At 38.1% G+C, this 21294-nt stretch overlaps 3 protein-coding genes across 3 annotated transcripts; 2 read left to right on the top strand and 1 right to left on the bottom strand.

The window, feature by feature from the left end:
* The first annotated feature begins 66 nt into the window (after nt 1-66).
* Nucleotides 67-4935, top strand: LOC109991623 (cyclin-G2). The gene is made up of 8 exons (XM_020643952.3): nt 67-249; nt 835-958; nt 1075-1212; nt 1452-1702; nt 1844-1922; nt 2015-2113; nt 2599-2801; nt 4090-4935. Exons 2-8 carry the CDS (start codon nt 836-838, stop codon nt 4199-4201), a joined length of 1005 nt encoding a protein of 334 aa, XP_020499608.1. The 5' UTR covers nt 67-249; nt 835; the 3' UTR covers nt 4202-4935.
* Nucleotides 4936-6910: 1975 nt separating this feature from the next.
* On the top strand, nt 6911-16801 carry LOC109991617 (alpha-N-acetylneuraminate alpha-2,8-sialyltransferase ST8SIA3). Its single transcript, XM_020643946.3, has 4 exons — nt 6911-7435; nt 8486-8608; nt 10336-10893; nt 12186-16801. Exons 1-4 carry the CDS (start codon nt 7278-7280, stop codon nt 12466-12468), a joined length of 1122 nt encoding a protein of 373 aa, XP_020499602.1. The 5' UTR covers nt 6911-7277; the 3' UTR covers nt 12469-16801.
* On the bottom strand, nt 16461-20960 carry LOC109991621 (ras-related protein Rab-27B). Its single transcript, XM_020643950.3, has 6 exons — nt 20765-20960; nt 19780-19952; nt 19591-19676; nt 18760-18863; nt 18439-18562; nt 16461-17323 (listed from the first exon to the last, which is right to left on the bottom strand). Exons 2-6 carry the CDS (start codon nt 19930-19932, stop codon nt 17134-17136), a joined length of 657 nt encoding a protein of 218 aa, XP_020499606.1. The 5' UTR covers nt 19933-19952; nt 20765-20960; the 3' UTR covers nt 16461-17133.
* Between the last annotated feature and the right edge of the window lie 334 nt (nt 20961-21294).

The following is a 21294-nucleotide window of genomic DNA, read 5'->3' as shown; positions in this document are numbered from 1 at the left end:
CCCCCCCCCACACACAGTCGATGATGACGTAAATCCTACTGCAGTGTTGCATGCTGGTCTTTGTGGTTTACAAGCAGATCACCGGTTGTTTGTGTTTATTCAGGGCGGACCCTCTGTTTAGCAGGGACTAAGGATCTTGTTTTTAACAATTTCCGCCCGTCTAAAATGAAAAATGGAAACATGAAGAACTGAGCAGTACGACCGAATTACAGCTAATATCGTCCAGTGGGTCCACAGCTTTAGGACAAGGTGAGATTACGTTTATATACGCTAGCGGACCGTTAGCTAAACTGGCTTACATTAACGCAATGATTTCTTTAATGCAGCTTTATGACTTATGTTAGTATTTTCGTTCAGTCGAGTCTGATGTTTCAAGAGTCGAATGAAAGCAAACAGAAAAAGTCTATTAATGTATCTTCTACAGTGTTGTGTAATAGTGTCCCTCTTTATTTGACCTAGTTTCTGTTGCCAAGTAGACACGGAGCCCAAACTAATGACAACACTACATTACAATGCATGTCAGTGTGTTAGTATATTGCATTGTTTTATGCATTAAAAACATTTTTTTTTTTTTTTTTAAATGCCAATATTGTAACGCCAGTTCAATTCTCTGGATTTTGATCAGAATTTTCTTTTTTTGGTATTTTGGGCGGTGACGCTATCTGTCAGTGAAAACTGACACCCAGTAGGTGGGGTTTAGTAGGAGAGAAAATCATGTCCCCATCTTTTCAGTCTTTGGACACCTCTTCTGTTTTCCGTTTCTATACGTAGTTGTGCATTTTCTGTGGATTTAGAATCCAAAACAGTTAAGAGTATTTTTTTTTTTGTTAACAGGATGAGGGATCTTCATGCGATTGACAGCTTGCTCTTGAAAGAGTTGAAGTCATGTTGTGCCAAGGAACACACATTTCTTCCAAAGGAGACTGGCCTGAAGCTGATGGAGTCGACCTCCACCGAGGTAACCCACTGACCTACATTAACAATTTTGGCTGTCTGTGCAGATGTATGTAAGGGCTAACAGTACATTCTATTTCCAGTGATGTCTATCTAATATAAACTTGTTTTATTTTGCAGAATCACAGTGGAGTCTCCGCAAAATGCAGAGACACCAGAGTGGAAGAACTGTGGGGTCTGACCAGTTTCTTTGCTTACAGCACCCAAACCTTTGTCCAAGCTGTCAATTTGCTCGACAGATTCCTCACCATCATGAAGGTAGGACTTTAACAAAAAAATTAAAAAAAAATGTTGATTTCAGTTTATTTAATTGTGTTCTAATTAAGCCGTATTTCTAGATGCAGAGCCTGTAAAAACAGCTTGTAACAAGTTAAATCATGATCTATTTTTCTGAACACCAGTCTACTTCTTTACATGTTTGATATCAAGGATCAATCCTAAGACCTTGAATCATGGGATGTTGACTCACACTTATCACTTTCGTGTTGTATTGTTAGGTGCAGCCGAAACACTTGCCCTGCATTGGAGTCTGCTGCCTTCACATTGCAGCTAAAATGGTCGAGGAAGAGAGCAATGTCTCACCCACTCATGAACTCATTCGCATCAGCCAAAGCAAGTTCACTGTGTCAGACCTGTGTCGCATGGAGAAGATCATCTCAGAGAAGCTGAGTGTAAAGCCTGAACCAGTGACCGCCTTAACCTTCCTCCGCCTCTACTTCTCAGCCTTCACATCCCTGTCTGCAGGAAGGTAAACACTTCACTTTTTTTTGCTTGTATTCGTTGTTTAAGCAGATGCATTGCTCCAGTTTGCATAGAATTAGGTCAAATAAATTGTGAATTTTGAGGTTTGTACTGGTGGATCACTTTAGGATTCCCTCTATATTTTAAGGGAGGAGATCCCAAGCATTGGGAGACTGGAAGCCCAGCTTAAAGCCTGCTTATGTCGGCTTGTTTTCTCTAAAGCAAAAGTAAGGATTGTTCTCAGGAGACAATTTGACAGCATAGCAGCATTCACTTTGAGCCATGCAGCTAATAAGTCTTTCTTTTTTCTGATCTACAGCCATCAGTGCTGGCGCTGTCCCTCATTGCTCAGGAGTTTGAAGCCCTCCAGTCCACTGCCTTGTTAAAGATTGTCCAGCAATTCCAAAGACACCTAAAGGTAAATATGTCTCATTTTGCTTCTATACTTTTTTTTTTATAGCTAATCATTTTGTTATATTTCCAGTATAATGCCCATCGATGGTTTACTATAGTGTAAGAGGTTAATTAATAACTGTTTCTGTTTTCTTTAAATTTGCTTTGATTTGTTTTGTTTTTCTTTGGAAATGTTTAATCATTGCTACCAGGCCAACACAGCTTTTGTGTCGCTGTTTTGATTATACAACAAATATTCAGACTACAGTGTTATATTTAAAGGTATTTAAGTCTCCATTGTGACTAAAATGCTCAAGATTTGTTTTTTTTTTTTTATTTCTCCCGGTCCTGCATGTCTTACATTTTTCTCTGCTTTGTGTCATAATGCTTGTGTTGTGTGACCACGAGCATTAGGGGAAAAAAACAACTCCTGACATGTTGATGACAGCATATTGAAAGTCTATTTCTGTCTGCAGCTTCTCAAATATTTCCTGTTTGTCTTCTTCACAGATCAGTGAGAGCGAGCTGTTCCACTGGAAGGAACTTGTGGCTAAGTGCATGAGTAAATACTGCTCAACTGAATGTAACAAACCAGACAACAAAAAGCTTGTCTGGATCGTGTCCAGGAGAACCGCACAGAATCTTCAGGCCAATCACTTCAGTGTTCCCGGCCTGCCAACCATTCCTGAGGGGTGCTGGGACGAGAGTGAGAGGTTAATACCACAGTTTTTCCATTTCTTTCATGCTGGAATGACCATTCCTGAACAACTTCCTGAAATGTAAGAGTCAAAAAAATCACTCAAGCACCAAAAATAAAAGCAAACTACAAAGGTTTACGTCAACTGGTCTTGTACAAACAAAGTATGCTGCTAAATTTGATGGTTCAAATCTGTGAGTAAACAGAGGGGAATGAAGGACAATGTAATTGGAAACAATGTCTGGTCAATTATTTCCATATCCTATTCAGTGCATCAATTCTTTTAAACAAGTAAAACAAACAACTTTTGTTCTATGACGAAGGTTTTAACTTTTCCTATATTGATACTTTAAAAAGCACATAAAATATGTTTATGAAAACATAACTTAAGATATTCAGTCTACAATATAACAAAAGAGCAGCTATTCTCTCGTATGCAAAGCTTTGAGAGTTGGCCTGCAGGATATGACAATGCGTGTTAACATTGTTCAATAATAAATCAATAAGTCAAATCAATAAAACAAATATTACATTGACACATTGGCCAGAACTAAACGTGTGCATGTCTATCTGCTGTTCTTCATGTTTTACACAATACCTGTGTTTCCAAATTTTTCTACTGAACCCAAAATGAACCCAAAAATCTTTTTTTTTTTTTTTTTTTTTTTTTATCACCTCCAAAATTTCACCAATTAGTCTGTGGATAGCTGATTGCTATCTTGAGCTTTTTCTGATCAAGTTGTTAAAGCATGGCCAGTATACCCAGGCCTTCATACAATCATACAAAAAGGAAGAGTGTAAGCATGCTGAGAGAAAATACATTTGTTGTTTATATGAAATCATTTTTGTTATTTATTGCTATAAATTTTGACCTTTTGTGATGTATTAATTGTAGTGTTATGCCATATTAATATAATGACACATTTGGGTTCATTGTGTAGCTCTTCTTAAGAGCATGTAAAAGTTTGCCCTAATCCCTGGATATATTCATATACATTAACCGAAATTGTTGTGAAAAAGCATTGTTGTGGCAGATATGTACAGGTCAATGAAAGATTTGAAAAACATGTTCAAACCAAAGCAGCCATGCAGATAGTGTATGGTCCATGTATGTGCTACAGATCCAAATACTCTACAGCCTTCACTGTTTACAATACTTCTTAACAAAGGATTTCAGAGGATTCAGATTCTATTAATGGAATTTAAATGTGATGAATACAATTGAACCACATCCAACAAGCAATGCAGACTAATCCTCTAACATTAGTAGATAAATGTATTTATTTCCTTTTCCTCTCTGCTAGTGAGGACTCCTGTGAGGACATGAGCTGTGGAGAGGACAGTCCATGGGGCTCACCAGGAAGTGACGGTGAAGGATCCTTCTTCCCCTCTGCTTTTGTAAACAGCAGAAAGTGATGAGTCATTGTTGTTTAAAACCCTTTTGAATGTGTGTTTTATCCCCTGAACTGTTACAGATTTAAGATTGTTTCATTGTTACAGTGCAAACATTTGTGTTTCACTTTTTGTACTCTGTGCCAAGTGAACGTTTTAGAAGTGCCTGCGTTGATTCCTTTTATTATTTCCTTCTTTAAAGAAAACATATCCTAGTGCAAAATAGATAATTGCAATATCTTGGCAGCTTGATGGCAATGCATCTGAATGTCTTTTCCCCCAAATGTTCTCTTTTTGTTAGTTTGTGTCTGAGCTTGGCACATTCCAGGAAAAACAGCGAAGCACAAGCGAGAGATAATAGATGTCAGTCATGAGGTACTCTCATTGATGAATACAGCTAACACACTAGCATATCCTCCATCTTTTTTTAATAGCAGATTTTATACTCAAAATCATTCATATTTACAGTGTTCTGCAAGTGTATGTTATGCATAATACTAATGTGACAAGGTAGTGAGAAAATACCCGACTGTATATGCATGGATACGTTAAAATATGTGATAATGAAGGAATGTTCATGTTTACCAAGATAAGCTTACTGTAAAACAAAAATGAAAAAAATGTACATAACCTGTAAAAAAAGAAGAAAAAATGTATGCTTTGCGAAAGCTACATTATATGTGTTGTATTTGGATATAACGTGAAATATGTTGGAAGGATCAGAAGAAGTCCTTTCAAATAAAGACAAGTACCTTTTATCTACATTTGTTTGTTTTAAATCCTTTGTGATTTCGAATTGTACGTCTGCGGGAACTTGTGGCATAGGCTCCCTGCTTAACTTTACAAATGCGTTAAAACTCACATCATCGCCACAAAGTCTAAGTGAAGCGATGAACCTTGAGAGTAAGGGTATAAATGCATTCTCACACGATTAGACCAACAGGAAACTTAACTTTTCTGATTGATCTCGGTGTGTTTAGGAGTGTTTTTAAAAGTCATATATAAAGAACTCTTTCCATATTCTGTCTAGTTTATACACTTATAGTTACAACATTTTAACCCTTGGTCAGGCAAATGGTTTGTGACAATGAGAGATGAGAAGCAATCTTAAATACTAAATGATGTACGCCTTCAACCAATCACAGTCCCCACTGCAATAAGAGGGCAAGAATACCGCATCAATTTAACTGTCCTTTATTCGTTTTTTCTATGATTTTCAGACAATGATTTTTCTTCAAGTTATGGTGATTTGACATGGATTTTTTTGCAAACCAGAACTGCTGCTTTGTGAGTTGAAAAAAATCAATTTACTTATTGAGTTTAATGAACTAATCTGAAATCTTATTCCACAAGACCTCTCACTACGAACATTTAATGACTTTTTTCATTAATATCCATAGCTGTAGATGAACAGTACTGCAACAGTTATCACAGCATTACAATATTGCAGCAGTAAAATTCTTTTTTTTTTTTTTTAACAAATTAATCCACCAGCGATGATAATTCAATAACAAAATGAAAAACAATGAATTGGTGTTGACGGATAATGTGTGCTCTCGCAGTACAACAGGTTACTGTGTAAGTTTAAACGAAAGTGGTCCTATGATTTCATGGAAAACTAAAAAGCAAAAACCTACTGTTGCGTTATCCACTTGTGAGGCTGAGTACATGGCGTTGGCTGCAACAACACAAGAATGTTTGAATCTCATGCGACTATTAGAGGGACTTGATGCACATCAGCATGTACTTCCTTTAAGGTTTATGAGGATAACCAGGGTGGATAGCATTGGCTAAGAACCCTGTAAACACACAGAGATGTATACATGTTGACATCAAGTATCAATTGGTAAGGTCAACTGTTAATGATGGAAAAATAAGTTTGGACTATTGTCCAACAGAACAGATGGTTGCAGATGTGATGACCAAACCAGCTACAAAGTTTAAGCTGAGAAAGTTTGATAAGATTTTGTTTGGAGATTAACCATGTGAAAACATACATGATGTAAGGTGGAAAACCCTGTTTATTTTTTTTATTATAATGTGAGATCAAGTGGGGGTGTTGACATAAAGGGAAATGTTTGTGATCTCAATTGTAAAAAGGTTCTATACTGTATTAATGACAAGTGACAGCAGCCAATGATATGCGCTGATATTCATAGTTGAAGTGCGCATATATGTCAAGAACCTTTACCCCACAGTGTCTTTTATTCCTCCGTAAATATTTCGGTCTAGTTTTGGTATGCACGCCAGGATCGTTGTGCAAACTGACTCTGCTAACAATGGGAAATGATCTTACTGCAAAAAAGTACTTTGACATGTGTTTGTTTTAATGAAGGACTACATTGAAAATGAGGTGTTTTACAGAGTAGTTTTACTACTTAAACAATCTCAATACTTCTTCAATGACTTGTAACTAAAGCTGCAAAATAAATACAGTGAAATTACAAAAAATATCTATATTTCTTTCTGACACATAGTGGAGTGAGATGTAGCAAACACGAGTACACAAGTAAGTACATTTCCTTGAATTCACTCGAGTAGCCTAATGTGAAGATTTATGACCGGAGGGTGGGTGGTGGTGGTGGGGGGGGATGTTATGTGTCTATTCATCCCATATTTTCTATCCTTATCCTCCTATTTCTGTCCCTTTCATTTTATCATTGCACACGCTTTCCTTTTTGCTGGGAGCCTGACTCAGTGTGTGTGTGTGTGTGTGTGTGTGTAAGTGATAAAGCGAGGGGGCGGAGTTAGTGGTGAGGCTGCTGGTTGTGCTTGTGGACGAGGGGTTGTCTGTTAGCTGGCTTGGGATGTATTGACTCTGCTCCATCTCCTTGATTAAACCGGCCGCCTTGAAGGGGAGTCGCAGCGGAGTGTGAGAGCAGAAAGTCAGACGGAGAAATGAGAGCGGACCTAGACGTGGCATCTCCACCACCATGCAGCCGACCACCACCAGCCGTCCAGTTTCTACAATTACATGAGCCGATGAACGCCAGTTTGTCTGTGTCTTGCAGACGGGCAGCAGAAGCGAGCAGTCCCGGAGATGAACACATAGGCCAACGCCTCGCTGCAGCTACACACAGGGAATGAAAACGCTCCCAAGATGGTCCGCATCGTCAAGGCCCTCGGTTTGGTTATTCTGTGCGTCGCTGTGCTCATACTGTCGCTCATCAGCTATGTGTCCCTTAGGAAAGACAGCCTCTTCGCCTCCTCTAAATACTACATGGGAGGACCTAGGGTAATGTTTCATGCGAGATTTCGGTGAGTAATATTTCTTCACAGCAGAATTTGGGCAGAGGTATTTTGAAGCGAGCAAGTGACGTAGTAAATATAAACACAGTCAGGTGTCAGGCCTAGGTTGCAAGATTCAAACAGCATCTTCCATTCACTTGAGGGGCAAATTCCTTCCTGTCATTCAAACAGTGAGCTGTCCTAGGTGCTGATGCTGTTTTCCTGGGCTTGAACTCAAAACAGTGGCGGGCCAATGCTTTTTGGCCTAACCTGCCGCCACTACCCTGTTGATGAATTCACCTATCCCATCATTGATTCACATTATGTTCCAATTGCAGGTATAAAAGTAGATTTTTAAATCATTTTAAATAACCATTTGAACAGTTTACCCATCACGTAAAGCTATCTTTTATAACGATTTATCTATTTCTTTTGGCAAACACATTTAACAAATTACACTTTAGTTAACATTTTAATGTTTGAACATGTTGTGGAAAGCTCCACTGAGAATGTTTGAGTTGTTTATGAAACAGATTGAAATGAATAACAATGCCATCAATAATTAAGTCCCAATGCAATACAAAACAATGAATAACACAACAATAAATCAATAAAACAGGAAGACATAGAAAATAAAAGAGCAGCAGCTAAATCAATGGTGAAAAAATGAGATAAGAATGAACTAAAACAACACAGATATGACATATGAATTAAAAGATGATCTTTTGATCGAGATTCATTCTTTAACAGTGATTCAATTCAATTCAATTCAAAAAACTTTATTTGTCCCCGGGGGGCAATTCAAAGGCACACAGAGCAGTAAATTAACAACAGTGCAAGTAGACGAAATATTTTAACCAAAATAAAAAGTGTCAATTTAAATACAACTTAAAGCTTAAACTTAACTTAAAAATATAAAATACAAAAAGAGTAGATATAAGTGGACAGTGATCGGACTATCAGATGTAAACAGATGTGATTTTAAAGAAGATACTGTTGTTTTTAGTTTGAGATCATTTTACAGCAGAGAGGCAAGAGACTAGATGAAACATTATATTTTATGGTTGTTGTTGTTGACAGGTCTCAGTTTGCCATGAACTTCCTGGACCCCTCCTTCATCCCATTAACCAATGCCCTGAATGAAGAGCTTCAAGGAAAACCATACAAATGGAAGTTCAACAAGACAGCTTTTTATCAGCAGAGGTAAGAGATTTTGTCGTGGAGCGAACACTCCTAAACAATCAAGAAGAGACGCATGGCTTGTGAATCGAGGATCTGTTTTATTTCTGTTAGAGCAGTTCTCATATACCACCTTCAACATCCTTTTTTGGGCAATTAGATCATTGAACATTTACATAACAGACACGTATTGTTTCACCAGATGTTCTTGGTCATCTACCAGGTTGAGGTGATCTGGCATTGTGTATTTCCCTAGAGCTACCCAACAGGTAGCTGGGAGGCAGGTTTTCAGTAGTTTTCAGTAGCTCGCCTATAAGTTGACCGACTGTGTAAAAAAATAAAAAAATCTGACGACAATAAATGCACCTCTTTCAACTATTCATATATTTGGCCCATAAAAACAAGTGTAAAGTAGTAATGTTTTCTTGGACATTGATGTGAATTTTCAGCAACATAGCTTACTATGTGGCACAATAAGAAGTGTAAAATGTTCATGTGTTTTTCTCGGACCTTGATGTGAATTTAAGATTATTGTAAGCATTGGCTTATTGCAATTTCACACATGCACAAACAGCAGCTTGATCCAGCTGCTGTGTGTTATGCCAGCGATTTGATGCAAGTGGCTCCTAGCCACTTTCATTTTTTCAAAGTAGCTCTCAGATGAAGAAATGTTGGGGACCCCTGTTCTAGAGATTGTTGTTTTGTACAAGATGGATACAGATCCTAGAAATGTCTGCTTCACAGACACAGGTTTGGCATGGGTATGTATGTTGGGAAAGATTTGTGCGTGTGTGTTTTTTGTGTATGTGCCAAATCAAGTTCTTATTACGTGACTGAATGAAGGTCAGATAAACCAATTTCCAACAATTTTAACGATCAGATTTTTCTGCTTTATTAAGAATTTTGAACATCCAAGACTCAGTCATCCTGCTGGAAAACATGTGGCAGGGTTTGCCTAAGCTGAAATCCACGGAGCAAAGTGGCTGTGTTGTTTACAGATATTTATCATTTTATAAACAGTTATATGTTGGACACTGTTCCTGTAAGAAAGTAGATTTCCTTGTTTGTTAAAGAGCCTCAGCATTTTCACAACAAATAATATTAAATAATAAATAAATATTAAATTCCTAGACTTAGGAAAACGCTGAGTATGATGGGTGGAACTTGATTCTCCATGTACTTAGCATAACAAGAGTTTCCTTTCATCCAAAATGTGCATTTTGCTCTTACGTTTGTCATTTGATAACTATTTTCATATCCATTGGCAATGTCCCAAATTACTCAGAATGCTTTTTAAATCCCCAGAAAATGGATCTAAATCTTTCACACTCAGTGGTTGGTAAAATTGTATAGTTAAAAGTCTTCATATAAGGGCTGCCACTATCAGTTATATTAATTATGTAACTTATCATTTTAAAAGTGCCTTTTACCTTGTGTCCTGAGAGAACCTCGGGCTGTCATATGTTTGCATTTGTGGTTAAATACATACATCAAAGTGGTCACTGAATATTTTCTGAGGATCAACAAATCAAATATTCTTTAATCTTTTCAAACTCAGGTAAAAACAACTGCTCAGTAATTGCTGTTGCAGTCATTGCGTCATGCACCATGTTTTGTGGCTGCGTCACATGTTTACATAATTATGCAGTTATCCTTTTAAACTGGAGCCTTTGCAATTATGGGCCCCATACTGTATATTATAAACGTACATCTCAATGTGCTGTGTGTAACAAGTGATTGTCTTCTTTCAGGAAAGATATCTTCAACTACATCGACATTCCCAAAAACTTCTCCCTCACAAAGAATAGTGTACGTGTGGGCCAGCTGATGCACTTTGACTACTCCAGCCACAAATATGTTTTCTCGATCAGCAACAACTTCAAATCCCTGCTCCCAGATACCTCTCCCATCCGCAACAAGCATTACAGCATATGCTCTGTGGTGGGAAACAGTGGCATCCTGACAGGTAGCCACTGTGGCCCAGAGATCGACCAGGCCGACTTTGTCTTCCGCTGCAACTTTGCCCCCACAGATGTCTACTCAAAGGATGTGGGAAAGAAGACCAACCTGACCACCTTCAACCCCAGCATCCTGGAGAGGTACTACAATAACCTCTTGACCATTCAAGACAGGAATAACTTCTTCCTCAACCTGAAGAAGCTGGAGGGAGCCATCCTGTGGATCCCCGCCTTCTTCCTTCATACCTCAGCCACAGTAACCAGGACCCTGGTGGACTTCTTTGTGGAGCACAAGGGCCAACTGAAGGTCGAACTGGCCTGGCCTGGAAACATCATGCATGATGTCAACAAGTAAGACAGTGTTTCTGATGGTTAAGACTCAGGTGAATGAATGAGAGAATGACTGCTGATTATGATCAGGGCTGCAACATTTGGTGGTTTTTCTTTTTGGTAAGGGTTCAACAATTAACTTTCAAAGGGTGGATACAAATTGACTTCAATTGACCAATTTAAGGCCAGCAAGAGTTAAATGCAAAGACAGTGGACTGAGTATCAACATTATTGACTATATGATACCCATTCATGCTTTCTTTGGCTCAAGGGAAGGAGAAAAAAAGCTGTTAAAACACTATTGATATATTGTTACTTTTTAAGACTTACTTTTTTACATTTTCCATGTCTAGTAGATACAGAGTAAAGTAAGCATTCACTTTGAGATGTGTCTCTTGACAGTCGATGACTATAAGTCCAATATTTATCTCCCTCTAGCTCTGATTTGGTCTCCACCAACCAAAAGACTGGGATCTGTAGCAGCGACCTCAAAACAGTAAAGTTGCTGGCAGAAAAAAGCCAGCTGAAAGATGGTTTAAGGTTCTTGGAGCTCAGAGAAATTGAATAATTCAGTAATAATATCTATGGGTTCATCATTATGAGCAATCCCTTTCCCATCTGTTATCTCATCAGATGCTACTCGGAAAATATTGAATATAGTGGCCTACACTGAATACCATGATATGAAAACAGAGCAGTGGACTTACTTCCTAAGTACATCTCATATTCTCAACATTTGACTTTGTAATTGTGTATAATATTGTTCAAAACAATAAAACCATAATCACACACATAAAAGAATAGACCAGAAAGGGAGCATGAAATGGAAAGTGGTGTCACGGTCGGATAGATTGCTGTGGGATTAATATCGGTATTCTGACTAAGAACGTTTGGATGTAAGATTTTTAACTTTATTGTGCAATAAAGTGTGAAAGCAATACAAGTGCAAGACGATGCAACACAAAACATTGTGTTGAATGGCAGTGAATATAATTGCAAAATAATCAGACATATTGTAGGCGGGAGATAAACAAAAAAATAAATAAAGACAAAACAAAATGAAAATGAAAAGTTTGTCTATTTCTGAATGTGTTGGTGAGTATGTTCATGTTGCAGATTGAAAGGTAATTAGCGAAGGGTTTGGGTAATGTATAGGTGTGGGTTTTAGGGGCTGCAGTAGGAGTTTCAGACTGGAGCTCCACTGCCACTACTGATATGTGGGTAAACCAGAGGGAGAGGCTGAGGAGCTTAATGGGATGATGTATTTCTGTTCTTGGATGAGTTGATGAATATCTTGCCTTTCTCCGTCACAGATACTGGAAAACTAAAAACCTCTCCCCTAAACGCCTCAGCACTGGAATCCTCATGTACACTCTGGCCTCTGCCATGTGCGACGAGATCCACCTCTACGGCTTCTGGCCCTTTGGCTGGGACCCCAACACGGGAAAGGATCTGCCTTACCACTACTACGACAAGAAAGGGACCAAATTCACCACCAAGTGGCAGGAGACCCATCAGCTGCCCACCGAGTTCAAGCTGCTCTACAAGCTGCACCGGGAAGGCGTGATCAGACTCAGCCTGACGCACTGCTCTTAGGCACACAATGAGTACTGGATGGTTGAAGAGGTGACTCCAAAGATGGTGACCCAGATCCATCAGCTCAGCTTACACTTTTGTTGTGGCCCACAGTGCATGATTAGAGTTAAGTCAGTTTTTGACACCCACATTTCACAAACACACACATCACACTGTAATGCCACATGAAGATGTCAGGCTCACTCGGGATGTAAATCACAGCGTTGTTACTCATCCAGTATGTTGTTGTCTTCAGTACCACAATTAGGACTTTTATGCTGCTCAGTTGCTTCCATTGATCTCCTTTGCATGGCTGATGGCTGATGGCCGTGGCTAAACAGCTCGATCTTAACAAACGTCTGTTTTAACTGCAGGGGATTCTGCTGTGGAAATGCCAGCAGTGAAATCTTCAAGTTCTGTTTGACATGGTGTTGATTGATTAATCGCCTTTTACAACAGTATACTGATTCTGTACACTGAAATCACTGCCTAATCTCAGGGAAGGAGTTAGATCAGTGTTTTTTTGTAATCAGATTTAATGCCTCAAGAGAGGTGTAGTTTCTGTTTTCAGGCCTTTCCCCCCAAGAGGTGTGCCACAAGCTGCACTACTCTGGAAGATGGTATGTGTTTACAAGATTGTACTCTATATAAATATAAATATACTTGTGTGTCTTTTACTCTCTGTAGACAGTCGTGACAGACTGTCCACTTCAAATTTTGCTGAAAGTTTTTGGAATAATAATCAACATTCCAACAATAAGCCATAAATTCATGGACAAATGGGGTGTGTTGTGCTAACATGCTGGACTCTTGAGAGTAGAATCAGCCTACATTAGGTTCTGAGACAATAACACGAGATATCTGCAAAAAAGAGACTACGTCTATGGTCACGCTAGCGACTTCATTAATGTCACAATGCCGAATTAGCAAGCAATGCATGGGAAAAACAATAATGCTGTTTACAAACTCTAACAGCTCTTCCTAAATTGTTTTCAGTTCATCAGACTTGTTGAACCCTCTGGATTAAATATATTTGGTCTACTGTATGTTTAAGAAAGGATTTTTAACTTGTAACCCACGTTGCTGTACCCTATATGTATCCAGGAAGCTGGAAATTATACATTTCCTTGCTCTTCTGCAACATGGGGAAAAATTTACATTTTATTTTTTAAATGAAAATTTACAAAGAGATCCTGTAGTTGTATCTTTGTAAATCCTTGAAGTTTTTTTTAGAAGTAACTTTTGATTTGATAAAGTCACTGCCCCCCCCAAGAAAAAGGAACCTTTAAAAACAATTATCCTTATAAGCTTTGTATTGTTTGGACAAACAAGAAGTAAGATGTTATACAGACTTATACAGACTACAGGTTTTTGTAGTTGTACTCCCGTTATCTTTGGACAGGGCCTGTAGCTGTTTTTTTCAAAAGTTGTTTTCAAAGTTTAGTCTTAACAGTATGCTTAGCTAAGCTAACTAGCTATGACTCCAACAAACTCTCACAAGCAGGGGCGTGTACCCAAAGTGCCAACCCAAAATCCAAATCTATGACTGGCTATGTGTCTAATCAGAGGCGGAACTTAAGTACAAATCAACTATTCTGGCTGTTTCCACATGCTAATGTTAGTGCTTTTAGTAGTGTATATTTATTTTACGCTTTCCATGAAAATTTCTAAGGACTAATGTGTGCAAACTGTCAAATTGGCAATGGACTTAATTGCCGTTAAATGTATGTTTGCCAGTTAGACAGCAAACAAGAGTTTGCATGCATTTAAAATTGTGAGTCCCTAAAAGATCAAGCTAAGAAGATTTATATGTTGCCAAATAGTGTTACCTGCTTATTATTAGTGGGGATAGAAAGGGTGTAAATAATAATTTGTGTGCGTGTGCCCTCAAACTTAATGCCGACCCTGCATAAGTCAATGCCCCAGGTGGGCCAACCCAGTCATAAGAGTCTGGACACATCCCTGCTCACAAGAAAGCTAATAAACGTTTTTTTTTAAAGTACTCATAGTATATTTTGTCCGAATCCATTACCTGAGCTAGTTAATTTAAGCTGTAATAAAGAAAGGAAATCTTCAGCAGGGTTAACAACTGAAAAACATTTCTGATTGCTAAACGCATTATTGGAAAATATCTGACTGCTAACCTCAATCATGCTAATTGATAATTTTACCGGTTAATTTACACTTGGTAAAAGAGGTGAATTGTTTTGTTTTGTAAAGTCTAATTTAAAATCTAAAAAGCTTCCATTTTTACAGTGCAGAGTGCAGTCCTTTTTTTTTTTTTACCACTTAATGAGAACAGGATGTGCTGTAGCAAGTTAAGCTAGCCAACTATGCTAGCTTTGTCAATGGGAAATGTGAGGCTTGTCACCTTTTTTAGGTTTTTAAATTGAGAAACTTATATATAAATGTGATTTCATATTAACTTTAGAATTACACACTTAAGCATTGTTTGAATTTGTAAACAGCTGCAACTGAAGTGTTTTGTGACCTACAATGAGGCGTTAGCGTGGCTACAAACATCAGGAAACAACATTTGGACACAGTTTCTTCAAAAAGTGAATACCAACAACTATTCCGAGTTTTGCCACTATCTTAATTACTAAAACAATGAATTAGAATTGTGATATTTATAAATGAGCTTTTCTTGGTAGAGAAAAAGCTATTTAGTTGCCATGTATCTATATCAATTTCAATATTTATGATCTAAAACAGAGTAATGAATGAACGTTATGTGACATATTGCATCTTGTATAAAGCGCATGATCCATTTTAATGGCATAGCATGTGAGGCACTAACAAATCTTTTGAGCTAGTTTTTTACAACCTTTTTGATGATCGTTTGATGGAAAAATTTAGTTATTTGCTTTTCTTTGTTTTCCTGGTGGTTTTTTCCTTAAGAGTATCACCAGTGTCTTTGTATGAGATGTTTGAAGACTAAAAAATGAACTTCTATATTTCACGTGGGACCAAACCTCTGCAGATAAACTAAATATCAACAGCATTATTTTTTTTGTAAAAGTAGGTCATCTTTGGAGTTTAATTATGCCAGACTGAAGCCAAGAGGTGGATATAGCGTTCAGGACTGGGCCCAAACACTGAAAGCTGGCCACATGACCATCTCATGACCATCTCATGACCATGCAACATGTGCTCCTTGTTGCAAATTCTGGCTGAGACCAAGCTTTAATATACAGAGCAATGCAGTCATTTACACTTTCCAGATGTAGTGTGTGCTTTCGTGCTCACTCAGAATTACTGTGGCAGGCATTTCCTTGCTACCCTTTCCTCACACAAAGAATTTCTTCTTCGTCTGTCTCCCCCGGCAACACTGAAAATTTCTTTTTTTTGTCCCCTTAGGCAACACTGAACATTTTTTGACAACTAACTTTTGTCTTGTCTGTAACTCAGTCACCACAACAGCCATGAAAACACATATCTGATTGAAGTCTGAAAATCTAATCTTTAGGCAATTTTTTTTATTGGTCATTTATGTGTATGGATAATTTCTGTAGTCTCTTCATTAGGAATGTTTTGTATGTACACCAAAGACCATTTGTTTAAAAGGAGAAAGAAATGTTACTTAAGCTTCATACAGATTTTTTTTTTTTTTTTTTGGGGGGGGGGGGGGGGGGATTTGTGAACCTGTATGTTTACTAACAAGTATAAGTAGAAGAAGTGTAGTATCCTCTTTTTTGGTGTCGAGTTTCATGTTGATCACTTTTTGTGGCACACAAATCATTCAAATGGTTTGCTTTTTGACTGCAGCCAAAGTATTGTTGTGAAACTTATTTGTGACTCCATGAATGTCCTCCTAGGGATTGACTTGTCTGAATAATCTGCTGATGTGTGCTGGAAATTCTCCAATAGGCATCTTTTAATTTTTTTAAGCAATCTGTAGAATGTGTGTAAAACAATACTGATACTAACAAAGTCTGTGAGGATTGTAATTCCAGTAAGAACAACAGTAAAGCTTTTTGTGCATTACATTTAAAGACTGTGACATTCACAACTTAACCATAAAGTGTTTTTATTCCAAATGCAGCACCATACATGAGACGTTCTGACAGCCCTTTAACATTCTTGTAATTGTGTTCGATCTGCATGGCAACTATGTTCCATAATGCATAAAAAAGCTTGGCTGCTTATGTACATATCGTATAAAAGTCATAAATCATTCAAGGGACTTTGCTATCTTGGTTGTTCTAACAAAACTGATCATACATATAGGAAATGTAACCATGTCTTCAATGTTTTTTGAGTATACTTTACGATAAATATATGTTATGTGCCTGCATATTCCTTCCATCAATGCCTAATGTGTCAAATAAAACAGTATTTTTCTCTGATTTGACCCATTTGATGATAACTGACTATTTTTGGCTAAATACAACAACTCTTATTGACTTCAAAACATCACAGTTTTTACAACGATACCTGTATTCAGGTACTATATACAGTCTTCAAAGTTTTGAAGTATTTTCTCTCTCTTTTTCCACACTCAACAATGCACAGGCTGTGAATAAATAACATTACAGACAGTAAATACCAACAGTAATTGGGCCAGATTATTAAAGTATAGGATATAGTGGATATAGGTTATTTATCTCCTGGCACCTCAGTCAAACTCCAGAGCAGAGTAGCATTTTAAAAACCCAATGCTAATTTGGGCTTCAGGTGATGAAATTAGCAGGCGCACCTTCTCCTGGCAGGTGCCTCCTCCACTTCATGGCTAGTGGCAGGGCTACCGTTAGGTTCAGCGCTTGGGCCCCCATAACTGCTCTGCTCCATCCTCTTCATCACCATGTCCAGAAGTGTGGTCACAGCCTGTTCCACATTAACACCCGTCACCGCACTCGTCTCGAAGTAAGGAATGCTGACGAGAACAGAGAGAGAAGAATAGTTTGAGGAGTGCGGGCTGTTGTTGGGATTGACCACTAAATTAGTTAACTTCCTTTTCCTTTACTGCTTTTACTACTTCAAACCTTTCATGTGACTCTCAGTGATTACACGTTTTTTTTGTTTGATGTGTTTTTTTATATATCAAGAAGTATAGCCAATTGGTATTTAATTGTTAATAAATAACACAAAAAAACAGAAGTTTGTGAAATAGAAAGGTATTTTCTACTTTAATCTTTCCACCCCTGAGGAGTCCTTGACCCCAAAGGCTGGAAACCACTGTGTGCTGACTGAAATTATAAAGTATGAAGAAAAGTGGAGCAAGGTTGAAAACGAATCACCAGCACCATCCTGTGGTACAGAAGCAAAGTGTTATCCCAGCAAACCTCATGCTTGATTATCTCCTGGATGTTGACCAAATTCTTGTGACATAAAATTATTCAAAATATAAAGTTACATTTGAAAATGTCCAAGATAAATTGTTCAGCAGACTACAGTGAAAAAGTCTAGACCATTAAGACAACATAATCAACATGAAAAGCAGCAGTAATACATTGAAACCAACCAAACCGGGATGCAAACAATTACTATTTGAGTGTTGATTAAGGTGTTTTTCAGTTTAATATCCAAATAATAAAATACACTGTGAATTATGGGATCAGCTTGATTTTGAAAAGTAAATCATCTGATCACGAACTTGAGTTGTATTTTTTTTGATAACATACGACAAAAGTCCTTCAAACTGTCTATCAAAAAAGTATTTCCTTGTAAAAAAAGTGAATCAGTCTGTTGGACAAAGAAATAATTATGTCAAAATGTAAATGAAGACATAAGGATGTCCAATCTTGTTTGCTCGTTGGTGGCCGCCTCCTATTTGAATTTTATCCATGTTTTAAAAAATATAAAATTCAATTACATGTTTCTCAGTTTACATCAACACTAAAGGAAATGTAGCCTAAGTTCTGGGTTACATAGATAGTTATTGAGATTAGCATTGATTGTAGCATCTCCCTCACATCACACAGTCTCTCACACCTTCTAGTAAACCTGAATCTGTAACTTACAGACACCAGGACATGTGCAAATCCTCACCCGTATCTGTCTGCCAGATCTCTGGCCTGTCTGGCGTGAACATCCCTCACATCTCGTAGGTCAGCCTTTGTGCCCACCAGCACAATGTCTGGACTATCACAGTACGCATTGGCCTGGAGCTGACCTGAACCAACACAGAGGAAGTTACTTCAAACCGTGAAATGCAAACAGACATGAGATCAGAAACTCATTCAGTCAAGGTGATCACACACTTTAAAAAAAGGAACCTCTTAATCTTGGTGCTGGTGGTAATGGGAGAGGAAACATTGATCTATTAGAGCATTGATCTGAAGAGGAGTGTGCTGCTGAGATGACACATACTCATCCAGTTCCTGACGTTGAGGAAACTTTGTTGATTGGTCAAGTCAAACATCAGCAGGAAACCCATGGCGTCTCTAAAGAAAGCTGTAGTGAGACTGCGGAACCTAAAAAAAACAGAATGAAAACATTTTAATGCAGTAACAATCTCCTGTGTTTGGATTTTCAGCAATGCTCAGCATGTTTGGATGGATTAGCATGATATTTTGAAAAGACATTCACAGTCCCCTGAGGTCCAACTAACTTTGGGGATCCCTCGTCTTCTCTAGCATTACTGGCAGAATGATACTTTAAACTTTGACTTTAATATCAATACAACTATTGCAAATATAGACACACATTTTAACACAGCACCCCAACATTATAACAACCAGAAAAATGGCTAATGTTCATTGCTACTTAACACATTTTAGAATACTAACACACTGAAGTAAGATATATTTGCAACAAACTCAGTCTTACATGGGTGCTAGCATAACTGTAGCTTGTGTATGTGTTTTTGTGTTAATACCCTTATTATGTTATTATAGTTAGTTTTTATTTAAAAAAAAAAAAAAAAAAAAAAAAAAAAAGTTAATCCTGACCAATAAATCCCGTGCTTTAGCCTATTTATTCTAGGTCTCCCAAGGTTTGAATGTGTTGCAGGAATTGAGTAACATTGTTTTCTTAAGAAAGTAAACGTACACTTATAGTAACAGGAATACTTCACGCCATTAGAGAATGAAATAGAATAACTTTACTGTCAAGCTGGAGCACCACATCTTGAACGCCATTGCTCTGGGGCTTTCAATGATAAATAAATATGAATATGTTGTAAATATGACCTGTGTTTACCTCTCTTGTCCTGCTGTGTCCCAAAGCTGAAGGTGGACTTTGAAGTTCTTCTCAGTCGTCCCATCAACACCTGTCCCTGTGTACATCTGAAACAAACCATCAAGCATGATATGATGATGATCTGCCTATCTTCTTCTCCATTAAAGCAGAATTTAAAGCCTTAAATGTGACCACCTGATTATCACTTACCACTCTCTTTTCCCTGAAGTCAATGCCCACTGTGGTTGTAAACTTGCGGTTGAACTTATGGTCTGTGTACCTGTAGAGGAAGGTTGTCTTTCCCACCCCCGAGTCCCCCAGAGCCAGCAGCTTGATCAGGTAGTCATAATCCCAGTCAGCCATTGTGGAGCTGAGTGCTCAACCTGCCACAGAGGTGAACTCACAGTTAAAAAAAAAGACTTCTGGATGGCTCATGTATCACAAGAGTTTAGAGGAAGCAAAAAAACTAGTAAAGAAAGGTGAATTAGGTCCTGCTAAGCAACAGTTTTTTAGTCTGAGGTGCAGGCTTTGCAGGACGTCATAACTCCCCACTCATGAGGCCCTGATCAGAGAGGGACTAGCACATGACTGGAACTGGCTTCCACATGAGCAGTCAAGAGTTTTATCAGACTTTGCTGAGCGAAAAAACAGCCTGTTTGGCAGACAGAACTCCTTTTATTGACTGCAAGGACTGTGGGCAGGCAGCTGAATACTGCATGACGGCACTCAGGTCACTGCAATGTTTCGGTTACACTTACAGCTGGGGATGGGTAGGCCCATAAAAACAGCATGGAAAATCAGATTTGGTTATGAATGCAATGGTTGAGAAGCAAGAAAAAAATAAGTACCACTTACATTCCTTTGAGCAGTCTAAACATCTTTTTTCTGCTGGTTACAGGTTTAAGTAAAAAAGTCATGCAGCTCAGATTCTAGCATCACAGCAGTGACAGGACATGAGATACTACAATCAAATCTGGGCTCATTTCCCTTGTGCATGATTAACTGTATTGAATTCTCTGCTGTCAGCACATTGACAAGATGCTGAGTAATTCACCCTCTAACCTGCAGCGATCTCTAAGTATAAAACATTTTAAATATCTTTCCATGGGGCAAAACACCATCAATCCGCTATTTGTTGATTTACACAGACAAAAAAAAGTTTCTAAAAATGACAACAAAAAACAAAACACCTTACCAGTTTATCTGCAGGAAGTGCCAATGTCCATTCAGAGATTTCCCAACTTGTCCTGATTAAATAAAATAATCACTATCATGATGCGATGGCCCATCCTGAGCCTTTCCCTCCTTCTTACATGTGATCCAGGGAGGAGTTTCTCTCTAGCAAGAACCAAGCAGGGCTGTGCTTACAGACCTTGTGTTTTCTGGTATTTCTCAGGAAAGGGGAAAAAAAAAAAAAAAAAGGCTCTTTAAAACTGGATTGTATCCCCCGCCGACGAATAATGTGTGCCTCTGTGGATTTGTGTGGAAATCATCCAACCAGGCAACATTCTCCACTTCGAGGCTCAGAGAAATAATCCTGCTTCTCTAAACAATCTGAAAACAACATGGAAACAATGAACCTAAAGACTTTATTTAGGTCTGCTTAAGATTGTGGAATTTGTTTCGCCCAATTTACTTTTCCTTTCTCAACGTATAAAAGGGGAGACACAAAAAAGGTCACATCAGGTAATTGGTGTATTCATAGAAAGACTCTCAAAGCATCAT

The sequence above is a fragment of the Labrus bergylta genome, chromosome 2, assembly GCF_963930695.1.
Source record: "Labrus bergylta chromosome 2, fLabBer1.1, whole genome shotgun sequence".
In the NCBI taxonomy this organism is placed as follows: domain Eukaryota; kingdom Metazoa; phylum Chordata; class Actinopteri; order Labriformes; family Labridae; genus Labrus; species Labrus bergylta.
Note: the sequence above shows the minus strand (reverse complement) of the source record. Positions and strands in the feature narration are given on the sequence as shown.